The sequence below is a fragment of the Thermothelomyces thermophilus genome, chromosome 1 (genome assembly GCF_000226095.1).
Source record: "Thermothelomyces thermophilus ATCC 42464 chromosome 1, complete sequence".
Lineage (NCBI taxonomy): Eukaryota > Fungi > Ascomycota > Sordariomycetes > Sordariales > Chaetomiaceae > Thermothelomyces > Thermothelomyces thermophilus.
This window is the reverse complement of record NC_016472.1, coordinates 6,299,841-6,313,935: the sequence shown is the minus strand read 5'-3', so window position 1 is coordinate 6,313,935 and position 14,095 is coordinate 6,299,841. Positions and strand designations below refer to the sequence as shown.

The window sequence follows — 14,095 nt, the reverse complement described above, 5'->3', positions numbered from 1 at the left end:
TAGCAGTGTTGGTCCAGGCTGCCGCTGGAGATTACACTATATTCGGCAAGATTTCGGCCTTCGGTGAACAACCGCCAAGGCTCCTACAGCGAGCGGCACGGTAACGCTGAGATGGACGACCAGCCAAGGCAGCCCTGTGATACCAACCATCCATCCCGTGGGGGATGTAGTCGCCTTATTAGCACTTCCTGCGGCTAAGTCCCGCAAGGCTGGAGGCTCAGGGGTCGGCTTTCAATGTCCGATCATGAACGCGAGATGATACCCCACACCGGGGTCGTGCATTTCATGGGTAATTATGAAGTATTAACTATTTGTTTGAAAGTGCAGGTTAGGTACTCAGCACACCCAACCCCAGCCTCAACTGCCTATTACCTCAGGTAATAATCAGGTGCTGCCTTTTTGTCTCGGGTATTATTCCCGCGCAAGCAACAGCAGGGGTTCAACGCCAACCACTCCTATTGTTTTTCGCCTAGTTCTTCACCAATCCAGCCACCCGCTCTCAGCCTTCCTGGACGAGTGTCACCATCCGCCCGGTGTAACAGCGGCACGCGCTCATACCGTCTCGAGTCCGAGGCAACATGTTGTACCTAAGTTTCACTACACTTCCTTGTGCTCCCCGGTTCCTTCCGACAAGATGCAACAAACTTCCGGCTGGGAAAGGAGACTTTCTGTGCTGCACTGACTGACTCGCTTACCTGGTATTTAGAATCAAGAATCACTCGCCGGCGACATAATAATACGGGCTAATTAGAGACGAGGTGCTCGGCCCCCACTCCAGATAATAATGCTGAATTAGCATGGTGGCGGTTGACGGCACCATTTAGGTAGGGAATGCTACTCCCAGAGGCCGGGCAACCAATCGGGGGCGAAGGCATCCGGACCCCGCGAAGGACAAGGCGGGCAGCAAGGCAGCAAGACCAGCTCCAACGTATGCACATACATCCGTAATTATACATCGGCACTCCCTCCGAATGGGGGATGTCGTGTGACCGGATATGTAGGTCCAAACTCGGTGTGAGGATGTATGCAGGTAGGTATACGGATAACCGCTTCCGAACGATGCGATTTGCATACAAGGTTGATGCACGAGCGTCGTAACCGATCAATCTTCCGATGAAAACGCACCCTGCAGCAGCCTATCGGAGGAGGAGAAGGCCTGGAGTTCCCGAAGCTTGAGCAACTCTGCTACAGCTCGGTGGCTGCAATCAGTACAGCTCTGGGAGGCTGCAAACAAGTACGACACCACAGCGGTATTCGCGCCGTGGGCGGCACTCCTGGACCAACTGTTACGGTCTGCAGAAGTAGGTGATAAAAGCGTTGATTGTTCTAAGTGCCAGAGGCACTCAGAGAAGCTATCTAAATACACGTTGACCCTGGCTCGTCATCCCTGTTGGTGGGTCAGCCAGATCTGACCCACAGACAGTCAAATCCTGTAACAAACTCGGGCCAAGACCAACAGGATTGAATGGGCTCCCCGTTGTCCCTTTTGAAAACACCCTATTACCCTTCTGGACAGCAAACAGCAGTCATGGGAGATCATCCAGGGCTCCCGTGCCTTTGGCGTCACCAGACGGCATCATTTGATGATGATGGCCAGCCATATGATCTGCTGTAATGGTTGCTAAATGGACATACGAAATGCCATTCTAAGCCTTCCATTCCCCTGTAATAACGGGCCTCCTACCAAGTCCCCTAATTACGCCGTAGAATGCTAATAAGCTAACCTCTAGGACAAACGCTCTAAATTCAGAGGGCTCGTATGTATGTATGTACATACCTAATTACTACGCAAGGCTTCCATTCCGTTGCGAGGGACAACAACTCTTCTACCCCTAAATATTAATTACAATCTCCGCATCCCTATTTACCTATCCTCACTCTTATGTCCAACTCGACGTCTCATAATGTTCACAGACAATAAATATCTTTCCTTATTGACCGGGATACTCTGATATTGGCTAATTAGCATGTCTTAGCTGGCCTGTCACAGAGAGCAAGGCTTTGTGCAATAATTAAGGTGCCAAGGGAGCGTGCCAGGCGGCTCTTTTTCTTTAGACGGGCGCTCTACTCATGTAATTATGTACAGTACATACAGTACATACATATGTACACGGCAGCCCCGCGGAGTACCTAGGAACGTAATTAACAGTTTAGCTACCACGCTCTCTTAGGAATGAATCATTGGGGAAGACAGTGTGCTTCACACAAAATACGAATGCGGCGGCGGGACTGGAGGGGGTAATTACTGGTTGACAAAAAGGGTACTTACAAGACCTAGTTAACCCTTCAAATCTACTAATTAATGCATACGAAGCAATCTATTTAATTAGAAACAAAGCAGGTCTACTGTCTACTGCGTCTCACGACCCCTCCCCCCACCCCCCCCCCCAACAACATGTCGCTACGGGAACGAGAAGCAACACGCAACCGACAACAATAGCAGCAGCCGCGAAACCTCCGCCGTGCGTCTTAACAGGTTTCGCACCCAGACCCGTCCATCCCCTCCGCACCTTATTTAATTTTTTTTTTTGGTTCAGAAAATCGGCTCCAAACCCTGCCAAACCCCCTCCCTCCCCGGCCCGGCCCTTTCCCTCACTTTCCAATACTCGCCATTGAACTGCCAGTACGTCTCCCCCGTGATCTCGCACTTGGCCTTGTAGAACCAAGCCGGGACGAACTCCTCCCCCTTCGCCTCCCGGGCCCTTCTCCTCGCGCGCTGCGCCTCCTCGAGCCGGTTCTTCTCCGCCGCGGCAAAGTCGTACTCGCCCTCCTCCATGGCCCGCTGGTCCGGTCGGAAGCGCGAGTCGGTCGGCGCGAGCCAGGGGCGGAGCTGGTCGTCGATGTGGTTGAAGGTCAGAACGAACGGCGTGAGGTTGAACGGGATGCCCTCCGGGCGGGGGTTGGCCTGCCAGATGAGGAAGGCTTTGTTGGGGTCGGTGATGCTGTCGCCCTTGCCAGCGGAGCTGTCTTTGTCGGCCGCCGCCGCCGCCGCGTCGTCGATGGTGGCCTCGTAGCCCGGGGTATAGCGAGCGTAGAGCTTCGAGTTCCAGCGCCCACCGATGCTGAAGCGCACGCGGCCACTGGCGTCGACGACCTTGCCCGTGATGCCGTACGCGCTCGAGGCCTTCCAGCCGCGGGGCTTGAAATCGAGGTGGCAGACCTCGCCCGTAGTCCAGTTCTTGATCTCCATCGGGCCGTAGTTGTCGACAACTGGGTTACCCGTGATGATGCCGACGACCGAGGAAGTGACCTTTTTCCAGGTGTAAAAATCTTCCTTGCCGCCGTGGGTGGGCCGCAGCCTGAGGAACCAGGTGCCGAGGGGGTTGATGTCGAAGGAGCGGCCGTAGAACTTGGATTTGACGGCCGACTCGCCGTAATAGGTCCACTTCGGCGACTCGGCCCAGGCGGCCCCGATTGGCGGGTGGTGACTGACCTGCTCAATGAAGAAGCGGTAGTTCTTGTCTGGCCTGGCGTACTCGAACGTCTCGCCAAGCAGCGGGTTGAACGGCTTGGCGACCCGACCAATGGTAGACGCGTACTCGCTGGCAGCGAAAGCGGCAACGTACAGGAGCCGTTCGATTGAGTCCGCCCGATCGGCCGCAAGATCTAGGAGATCTGAATACTCCATGTCCTCGCCACAGCGGTGGAGGAGAGATGTGGGTTCGTTGAATGAGACGGGCAGCGTCATCTTCGTCATGTCCTTCCCGACCATGGACTTGAGGATGCCCTATGACTTAGGTGAGCAAACGATATCCTCCATCAGAATGTCCACTGGAACCTACCCAGAGCGAGATCTTTGGCCGGTTATCCGCGTCCAAGTTCAACCGCGTACGGATCCCGTTCTCATATCCCTTGAATGAGCTGCTGATATCACATGCGTCCGAGATGACCAGCTGCTGCTTCTCCTGGGAGGTAGTGACCTCCGAGGGCGGAAGCTGCGAGACTTCGACTTCACCGGCATCGACCGCGTCGAAGAACTCTTCCTCGTCGGACTCGGAGTCCGAGATGACCGCCATCTGGGTCATCACAGTCTGCCGCCTTGACAGGCTGGTGGGAGGCGACTTCGCACTCACGCCATCGGCTGGGGCCTCGGTGTCAGCCCCCTCCTGAAGTGCCGCTTCAGCAGCCTGACCGGTCGAAGCGGGGACTTGGCCGCCCTCGAGGATGCCGTTCTCGACGACCTCCTTAAGAATGCGCTTCGTCATCCTCCGCTTTAACTCGGCCTCGCCGATACGGGCCTCGAGCTCTTCTTGCTCCTTAGCGACCTGCGCCATACTCTCCTCCCACATGCGCCGCATCTCAGACTCCCGGTCGAGGCGGTACTGCCAGTATGCGTCGCGGTCTTTTGAGATGCGGAGCAGGTCCCCGATGAGGCCGGTGAGCGAGCGGATGGCGGCGTCGTAGGTCGCCAAAGCTTGCGACGTCTTGGGATCAGACAAGGTGAGTGCGGGGTTCTTGGAAGACTCGAGAAGCAGGGCAGAGGTGACATTAGCCATGGACTCAAGCTGCAGCTTCGCTGACTGAGCCGTGATGGTGAAGGCGTCCTTGCTCGCCGGGGGGGCATCCTGTCCGCTCGACACCTCGCCATACTCGTCGTCGTCGGCGTCGTCCTCCGCAACCGTTCCGCCGCCGTTGCGATCCGTCTTGTCTGCCTCCGTAGCGGCGTCGCCGGGGTCATCGTCATCGTTGCTACCGCTAGCCTGGACCCCGCTCTTGCTAGACGCACGAGCGGAGGAGTGCATCCGCGTGAGCTGTATGCTGCTGCGCGACGTTTCAGCAACGCTAGCGTTCTCGCTTGGCGTTTCGGCCAAATGGGAGTGCTCGGCTTTCGCTTGCTTCAGCAACTCAGCGTTGCGAGCCCGCTGTCGTTCCTCCTCCTTGGCTTGATCCTTGGTCCACTGGATCGAGTTGTTAAGGGCCCAAAACCAGCGCTTGGCTTCGACCTCGTGGTTTGCCTTGAGAATGTATTTAACGGAAGACTTGCCGTGAATCTCAAATTTGGTCTTCTCGTCGGGGCTCATGTGCAGCTTGGCTATGCGCATGTTGATGGCGCCGCGACAGGCCGAGCCGGCGTCATCCTGGTGCTTGTAGTAACTGAGAACGCCATCCTCCAGGACGAACCACCGCAACTGGTATCCTTTGCGATAGTTTGTCCACTTCTTGAGGTATCCTTTCATCTCCCGCGCCTCGCGCCCGGCAAGTGGGTCGCCGGGCGTCGCCGAGGCCGCACCTTGCGCCGTGGAACCCAAGACGGCCTTCTCCTGGATGCCCCTCTGGGCCGCCACAGCAGCCGGCGACTTCTTCAACATTGCCCGTGTGATCTCGTCCTTTGTCACGTCTTGCGGCAACCTGCCCTTGCGATCCCGGCGGAACGGGTCGGCGCCGTGTAGGAGCAAGACCTGGATCAGGCGGCTGTTCTTGCGACGTGCCGCCTCATGCAGCAGCGTTCCGCCCGTTTGCACCGTAGTCGGTTCCGAAGCAAACTCGGGGCTGTTGATATCCAGGACCGTCTTGAAGCGCGGTTCCTCCAACACCTGCTCCAAGACCTTGAGTTCGCCGTGGAGGATGAGATCCTGCACCTGCCGAACCTTGTTTTCGGCGAACAAAGACCTCGAAAGTTGCAGCTGTTGAAAGATGTCGGGATTTCGGGCAAGGTCAATGGGGAGACGGCCCTGATGGTTGGCGATAGCGTCGTTGATGTCTTTGTTCTCTAGAAGCAGCCTCACGACCTGCGTCCTGCCCTGGGCCGCCGCCAGATGGAGGGGTGTGTTGCCATCCTTATCCCGCGCATTGATATCGAGCGAGCCGGCGCCGTCGGACAGGACGTACTCGACGACAGGTTGTTCAGCGCACTGGATTGCCAAATGGAGTATTGTGGTATCTTCGAGAGGTCCTGACGGGGTGGTGAATGAGGAGGTGCTCATGCGAGGACCGTTGTCGGCGCTTTCGCGGATGGCCTTGGAGATGAATGCCGTGTCGCCGTTACGTAACGCCTCGACGATGCGGAATTTCCTGACGGATGATTCGAGCGAGGTCCCTCTGTCATTCGGATTGAGAGACCTTCCACCGGCTATCGAGGGGGTGTTCGAGGGTACTCGGCCGATGGAAGCTCCAGAAACAGAGAGCTTCGAGCTGTGGCTCTTGTTCGATTGTTGATGTGCAACAGCCTCGGAAGTTGTTTGTGGCGCGCTAGTTCCTGGTGCCGTCGTGCTTGCGCCCGCACCGCCGGGCCTGGCACTGTCGGATGAAGACATGGCGTCCTCGGTGCCCTTTCGCCTCAACAGAGACAACGTGGAAGATTTAGTTCGTCGATGGGAGCTGGGCGCAAAAGGGTCGTGTTAGCCAGGGGTTTCAACAACAACAACAACGTCTTGCTGCGACCTGCGCGGGGCAGAATCGAAAGTCTGGGAGACAACATCTTGTCGGAGTAGCTCACACCACTGGCTGCTGTCAGAGAGCTAAGATCCGAGTGGTTAGAGCTGCCTACCTCTCCCCCGCGTCAGGCATGGTCAGACAACGAACCACCTCGGACCAGCAATCGTCGTCGAGCGGCTGGGCTCGGGTATTGAATCGGATCCAAGTCTGGTCGTAGCTTCAAGGAGCGCAATCTGTTGGAGAAAAAAGAATGAAATGAAAAAAGAATGCCCAAGTGCAATCGCGCGCGCGGTTGGCGTGGAGTGGTAGGGACTTCGGAGGGGGGTCGAAGCAGCGTTGTGGAGGCAAGACGAGTGGGTAGAGCGGGGATGTTGTGCTCAAGACCGATATGTTCCCTGCCGCGCTGGGGTCTGGAGAAATGACGTTGGCATCTGGCGTTCCAGATCCTTACTGTAGGGACAACGGGCCCAACCGACGCGCATCGGCCATTCACGTGGTTTGGCAGTCGCCTGTTGGTTCCTGAGAGCAAGCAAGCGGGGCCTGAAACAGGCCAGACACGGTACGGCGGCACAGGACCGTGCTTCTGGCCAGGAACATTAACAGACCTACTAATCCGTACGAAGTATGTATGTATGTATGTACATACATACACACACGTGTGTACGGAGTACTGTACCTATTATATAAGACATCGGCCATGGTTTGTGATGCCAACTGTTCGGGAACTGTTCGCAGAATCAGTCACAAACTCTTCCCCTTCTCTTATCTTTCACTTTCTCTCCCTCTCTGTTTCGTGGTTTACAATATTTCCCTCCTCTTCAGAAAGAAGATGAATACGACAAGATATTTTTGTTACTATTTTACTTGGGCTGCCGATTGTGCCTCAAATGCCAGTTGCTTCACCAGCTACCTTATTTGCACTGTGCTTTTTCTCCCCACGATGAACATATCCATCAAGCCATGCCCGAGGAAGGAATGATTAGATAGCTGTACCATCCGTTTTTAACTACACTAGGTGTCAGGGGCAAAGTTCGACGACTAGTCTGATTGACACCTTCTCGTTGACATCGAAATACAGATACCTAAGCTAGTGTAACTCAAGCATTTTCCAATGCGATCGATCTGATGAAGCGGGCAAGGTTTGACGGGGAAATGACGGGGAAACCGTTGTATCCGGTTGCCGACATATCTACCTTTTCAATTTCAGCGAGGTATAACCTGTACAGTACATCAGACATTCGCCAGCTCGATCTGTGACAAATCCCTGAATGGCTCATGAGCCACAGCCCTCATTACTGCCGAGGGTCGACCTGATCACAATCCGTGCACTGAACCCAAACCGCGAACCAAGTCGTAACATCTGGCACCTAATTATCCCTGACAGCGTCCCGCTTTGCACCCTTCGCAAAGCTCAAACATGTGCGGGGGGCCACCCGATATTATCCCACGATACAATGGCATCTCCATGGGGACGCCAGCCCACTTCTTCAGCCGGTACGCGACTCTCTCAACGTATGAGTTGTCGTCGAGCCGAAGCGTGCCCAGCCTGTCGCAGGACTTGCAACGCTGCTTGTAAACGGTCGCATTGTAGCCGGAGTTTGGAAACCGCCGGATGCAGATGGCAATCTTCTTGCTACTCCAACCGCGTTGAGGGCATTTTTGGTTGCGACAGTCGAATCGACCCATGACGAATGTTGAGTAGTCCTCCATCACGGTCCCGTCGGTCTCGTTGTTATTGAACCACGGCTCGGGGACAATCGAGCACTCAGCAAGCGCGTTCATGACGTCCTCGTGGAGGGAGGGGAACATGGCAGTCGTCTCCTCATATCTCTGGGCTTTGGGCTTGTATCGCTTGGCAGTAGGGACCATGTTGAACTGAAGAGAAGACGCTGATCGGGCGGTTTCCCCGAGGCAGGCAGCCAGAACGCGATTCGGTGAGTCGTTCAGATATCCAAACGCTGGGCAAAGATCTTGGAGGGGGCCCACGGAATATGATTCTCTGACCTCTAATTATCTGATAAATACCTCCTCGCATTGCCGCGTTATTAATTATTTATTTATTTCCTTAGGTAGCCATCGTCTCGGCCTCACCAGCGAAGCTCGACAACATCGGGCACGCTGGTTCTGACGCGGCCAACCAGGCACATTTCCGTCCAGTCAACGATGAAATACGCATTCTCCCGCGGCGTCATCTGCCAATGGAAAGGCGAAGGTATCAGTGTGGTTAACGGAGTAGTAGGCCTCACTGCATCGATTTTGCCCGTGCCAATTGCAATCACGACAACCCACTGCATCCAATGGAACCTCGCAACCCCAGTGAAGAGTCTACCATCACAAAACTCGACTGCCAAACCCCGGCGTCGTTTTTGCGCACTGCTTAAGTGCAAGTCTGCGACTTGGGTCCTGATGCCCTGACGATGTGGCGAGTGTCGGTGAAGGTGTTCACCTAAAAAAGCACAGACTATGACTTGCTTGATTGGATGATGGATCATGAATTGTCTCGGATCCATCTTACCATCTGAAATTTGGCTGACCTTTCCGCACCCATGACGCGACCATCATCATTCCGCTCCAACGCCCCCGGGGCAAATGGGTGCTTTCTCCAGAGACAACCAACCAGCGCGTGATGCCCTGCACTCCTCTTCGGCATACTGCCCCGAAGCCCCATATACCGAGGGCGACCCCCTCGGCGAGCGATCGAGCAACACGTTAGCGGCGACGCGACGGTCGGCCTCCCAACAGTTAATTACGGCTCTCGCTGATCGTCCGAGAGCCGGAAAGGGCCCAGAAATAACCCGATTTGGCCATGCCAACCCGTGGCCAGCCAAAGTCTTCGTCGATGGCCACTAATATTAATACTGAATCCAACACCCGGAAACTGATCTCATGCATGTCGGTTATGGCAGCAATGTCATTGCTGTTTATGGCGCTCCGCTTCTGGTGTAAGAGGAGATACCACAAGGTCATTGGTTTGGACGATTACATCTTGATATTTTCTTGGGTATGTTGGCCCCATCCGTTGAACTATTTAATACATCGGTAGCCGGTTCCCGGATCCACCGCGGGCTCATCGCTGATGGAGGCGCTCCACTGCCAGATGCTCCTTGCCCTGTACGTTGCCCTCACAATCGCCTCGACGAGATGGGGAGTCGGCCGACATCTGGATTCCGTGTCGTTGGATGACTCCATCGCGGCCGGACGACTGCTCTTCGTTGCCGAGTTCTTCGCCATCTTGGCCGTCGCCGTCAGCAAGACCTCGTTCGCCGTCACCCTGCTCCGCTTTGCCTTTGAGCGGTGGCACAGAGTCTTCCTGTGGAGTGTCATCGTGAGCGTCAATATGGCCATGTGGTCGTGCGCGGCCCTGCTCCTCGCCCAGTGTCAGCCGACCGAGAAATTGTGGGACGTTGAGCTCGACGGCTCGTGCTGGCCACGAGCCGTCTACACTGCTTACTCGATTTTTGCAGGCTGTATGTCCTTAACCTCTCCTTAACCCTCGGCATCATTCCGATCCGTCGCAAAATCTAAAACCAACTGTCGATTGGTGGACGGGTGGGCTGACTTGCTGCTTTAATCTTGGAGCAGCTTGGTCCGCCGCGATGGACTTTGCCCTCGCTATATTCCCCTGGGTTCTCATTTGGCCCATGAGGATTCAAACAGCCGAGAAAATTGGCGTCGGCATCGCGATGAGTTTAGGAGTCCTGTACGGTGCAGGATGGATGACCATACACCCCCATTTCGGATCGCGCGCTAATAGCGGATAATATCGCATCGTTGCTAGGGCTGGCGTCACAGCGGTTATCAAGACAACCTTCCTGCCAATGGCAGGAAAACCGAAATCAGACTTCACCTGTGTGTCATGTCCATGACACCCGTCCTCGCCCATGGGGCTGTCAAAAGTACGAGCTAACTCTCCCAAGACGTTTCTACAGACTTGATCATCTGGGCCGCCGCCGAAGCCGCTGTTATCATCAGCGCCGCCTCCATCCCCTTCATGCGCCCGCTGCTTTTGAATACCTGCCGTAGCATCAGAGGGAGACATATAGCCCTCCGCGGAGAGATTCAGGGGAGCAGAGATTCAACCCAGGTTGCGGGATCCGAAACTGGGAGATGGACCGTCAGGAGAGAGGTCGAACACAGTCACTGGTGTGTCCTAAAGAAAATCGCAGAGAGAGGTGGCGGGATTACGAGCAGCGCGACTAGAAGCAGTAATACTCAAGCAATGGACTAAAACATAAGAAACATCAAGTGCGCATGACGAAGGTAGGTTGGGTACGGTGTGACCACCTCTCTCGCAACTGAACAAAACGACGGCAAATGATCTAATTATTACTTGGGATCTAATTAACCCCCCTTTCCCCTCCCTCCTCCCCGTTGCGCCTCCATCATTCATAGTTGGGTTCTACTCCTACATTCAGAATCTCTATTTCGGTGAATAATAGACGAGTGTAGGCATGTAAACCTCGAACATAGACGTCATTGCAAAGCGTTCAGTGTCCTCGGAGCGTTCGATGACGTAGCGGCGGGACAGTCTTCCAGACCAACTCGCAACGGCCTCTTTGTTTCCCTTCAATAATACACGCACAGAAAAGCTGCTTCAGCCAAATAGCTATTGGCTCTTCTTTCTCCGATTGAAAAAGAGCTAGCGATAGCACAACACCTAATTGATAATTACCACACAAACGTCCAGCCTACCATGTCTGACGCTCAACCACAAGGAGGAAACCTCTTCGATATGGCCAAGGAGGGCGCCAAGAGTCTGTAACCCTTTCTGCTCCATCACCTCCACACCCTTTCTCTCTCTCTCTCCAGAAACCCCACGCTTTTTGATTAATTACCACCCGTAATTATGCTGTTGACATGCCGTCCCTTAATTAATACTGACCCGTCCCGTCCCACTCGCAGTCTCCGCAGACGCCGCCAAGCCGAACGTGATCTCGGCCGGCGAAGGGGGGAGCCGGAAGGGAGCAGCAGAAGGAAGCGCGGCCGGGGCCGGCCTCGACGACAGCAAGCTGGGGGCCACCTCTCTCGGAGAGGTGGTCAGCGCGGCCGGGGGCGAGCTCCCCGAGGACATCGGGCAGAAGTACAGCCGCGCCGGCGGCAAGGAGCGGAGGGACCACCACAGGGCGCCCCACGGTGGGCGGAACCAGCCCTCTCACGGCTGAGTTGCTCTGATTATTAAGAGAGAGGGGCGGTTTTCCTTGTAGTTCTCTCGTTTTTCTATCAACCTTTCCTGGGCCGCGCCCGTGTCTTGTTGGCTATGGAAAGACGGACAAGGCGTGGTAACTAACAGGGGGGTCGTTGTTGACATGATGTTGTCGGTAATTAGGAGACGGTGGAGAGAGGACAAGGAAAATGAGAAGAAGCCGCCCTCGCAGGAGAATGAAATGGGTTATCTTAGCTTTCCGGATGTGAGGGTAATATTCAGCGTCTAGAAGGCAAAAGATAAGAGTATTAGGTAGTTTATGCCCTGGAAATCAAACATGCGTCGATGCCTTTCGTTAATTAAACACATCAGAATGGACATGACAACCTAGCAAAGCCCGTACTGAGCTTCGAGAGTTTACATATATTTTCGGAAGTGTTAGCGCAACTTGGCAGACAGTTTCTATGTCGCAGTCTGCCGAACGCAGTGGGAGCTTCGGGAGCGTTGAAAGCAGTTTGTAGTAGGTGGCTGTACGAAGGAGACAGTGCCTTATTAAGACTATCTACAAAGGAGACAAAACGACTGATATTTATAGACAAAGGAACTGGCCAAAGCGTTGGCAACGACGCCTCATACGCTATAGCACGTATGTGGCTAATACTCTTAGAAGCTCTATAGCTTCTGACATACCCCCTAGTTGAAGGCGATAGTCGTTTAACTACGCTTTGTAGTAATACTATTCCTAGTGTTATATCCTTTGTTACTCTTACCCTAATAGCTCCTTTAGGGGCCTGCCTTCTGTATTTAGAAGTCTAAAAGAGTCAAATATAGTAGAGCGATTTCTTTAAAGCTATAGATTAAATATAGCTATTATAACTATAGTAGTAATAGTATTACTAGTTTTAATTATAGTAATAATAGGATAGCGCCTCTTATGCTTGAATTAATAGATAACTCGTTAAGTATGCCTATCACGAATACGGCTACTACTAGTAGGTCGATTCCTGCTCCTATAATGCCTCGAAAGCGTAAGCGCGCTAAAGCTTTTAAACTAGCTTCTAAACTATAAGTATTCCTGTTGTCCCTGCTAGTTTTGCCGTTTCTCGGCGCTTTGCTAGTCACGTTAAGATCGTTCGAGCTGACTAAATATAGTGACATCATTACTAGCAAGCTTTACAAGGTGCCCTATAGAATATATATACGGTCGGCTCTAGTAGGACGTTCTTTTGGCAAATATTATAATCATTCTGGTGCTAGCTCCTACTACTACTATTATACCTACGGTTCCTATAAGTGTAAGGAGATATATACTAATTGCCTATATGTCTGATAGCTCTTGCGATGCTTATACTAACTATAATAGTAGTTTTACTTCTTACGTTAGGTCGGCAAAGGATTTGACAAAGGCTCTGCTAGATAGAGCCAAGGCTTCTATAAGTCCCTAGATCCCGAACCTCTACCCCTAATGTATAGGCAAATCGCTAACAGTTACGTATAGGATCTTAAGAAGTTACGTATAGTTCTTCGGAGTGACCTAAAACACGCTAGTATAGACAATACGGAGAAGTACGAGCTCGATAAGGCTAAACTCGCGCGTTTTACAAAGATCGCTTGCTTAGTATACGACATCTTCTACTAGTTAGGCAAGATTAAGGAGGCTCGTAATACTCGTGTTAGCGTGTCCGATGATACGTTAGGTACTATGTCGTTACCTAGCTAGGATAAAGGCAAAGGTAAGGCTATTAATCCTAGCGATAGCTAATAGTAGTAGATAAAGAGTATTAGGTAGTATTTTATTTAGTAAATTTAACTTATTTTCTACCCCCTAATTATATAAGCCTATAATTAATATCTTAAAGATTAAGGAAAGCTCTTTAACATTTAAAGGCTTATTAGCTAAGTCGTTTAGTAAGCTTATCTATTAATATCTAACTAGTTAGTAGATATATAGCTTTAAATATCCCTTTTACTACTTCCTAGTATAACTATATATTATAGATATCCATATGCTATAGGTAAGTATTGATACGTTCGTTCTTAGCTATCACTAGTCAAATAGTTTGCTAATTATTATAGTAGATGTTCTAGGGTTCCCTAAGCTTAAGATCGATATGTATAAATAGCCTTTTAAGTGCTATAGCCTCTCTTATTATAAGGGAGAGCGTTAGAAGTTCTACTTTAGTACTTGACATTATAATAGTATCCTAGTGTAATGCCTTCTATATAATAGGACCTCTAAATAGGAAGAAGATATATCCTTATAACAAATACCATATATCTAGATTATCTATATATAAAGCGTCCCTAGCGATTATAAGCGTTAGACTTTCTAGCACTTGCTTACCTCTATATTAGATTAATAGGTAAGAGCTCCTAAATAGATATCTTACTACTTACTATACCTCTAACAAGTAGTCTAGTCCTAGGTTAGTTAGGTATTAAGAGAGTATTAAATAGATATATATCACGAGCCAACTATATGCCGCGACCCGGTAGGGCATAGCAGGCTAAATGAGCCACCAATTAAGAAGGGCACAAAGCGAGGCTGACATAGGATCGCTAGGGAGCGCGGGCTAC

General features: G+C 52.3%; 4 protein-coding genes across 4 annotated transcripts; 2 read left to right on the top strand and 2 right to left on the bottom strand.

The window, feature by feature from the left end:
• Positions 1-2,384: 2,384 nt before the first annotated feature.
• Positions 2,385-6,549, bottom strand: MYCTH_2297389 (uncharacterized protein). Its single transcript, XM_003659828.1, has 3 exons — positions 6,523-6,549; positions 3,783-6,318; positions 2,385-3,727 (listed from the first exon to the last, which is right to left on the bottom strand). Exons 2-3 carry the CDS (start codon positions 6,252-6,254, stop codon positions 2,534-2,536), a joined length of 3,666 nt encoding a protein of 1,221 aa, XP_003659876.1. The 5' UTR covers positions 6,255-6,318; positions 6,523-6,549; the 3' UTR covers positions 2,385-2,533.
• Positions 6,550-7,554: 1,005 nt separating this feature from the next.
• On the bottom strand, positions 7,555-8,391 carry MYCTH_2297386 (uncharacterized protein). The gene has a single exon (XM_003659827.1). It carries the CDS (start codon positions 8,242-8,244, stop codon positions 7,747-7,749), a length of 498 nt encoding a protein of 165 aa, XP_003659875.1. The 5' UTR covers positions 8,245-8,391; the 3' UTR covers positions 7,555-7,746.
• Positions 8,392-8,865: 474 nt separating this feature from the next.
• MYCTH_2297381 (uncharacterized protein) lies at positions 8,866-10,663 on the top strand. Its single transcript, XM_003659826.1, has 5 exons — positions 8,866-9,376; positions 9,473-9,842; positions 9,958-10,075; positions 10,154-10,224; positions 10,293-10,663. The coding sequence occupies exons 1-5, from the start codon at positions 9,284-9,286 to the stop codon at positions 10,601-10,603; spliced, it is 963 nt and encodes a 320-aa protein (XP_003659874.1). The 5' UTR covers positions 8,866-9,283; the 3' UTR covers positions 10,604-10,663.
• A 405-nt stretch (positions 10,664-11,068) lies between these two features.
• MYCTH_2115420 (uncharacterized protein) lies at positions 11,069-11,537 on the top strand (the record flags this gene model as incomplete). The annotated part of the gene is made up of 2 exons (XM_003659825.1): positions 11,069-11,129; positions 11,278-11,537. The coding sequence occupies 2 exons, from the start codon at positions 11,069-11,071 to the stop codon at positions 11,535-11,537; spliced, it is 321 nt and encodes a 106-aa protein (XP_003659873.1).
• Between the last annotated feature and the right edge of the window lie 2,558 nt (positions 11,538-14,095).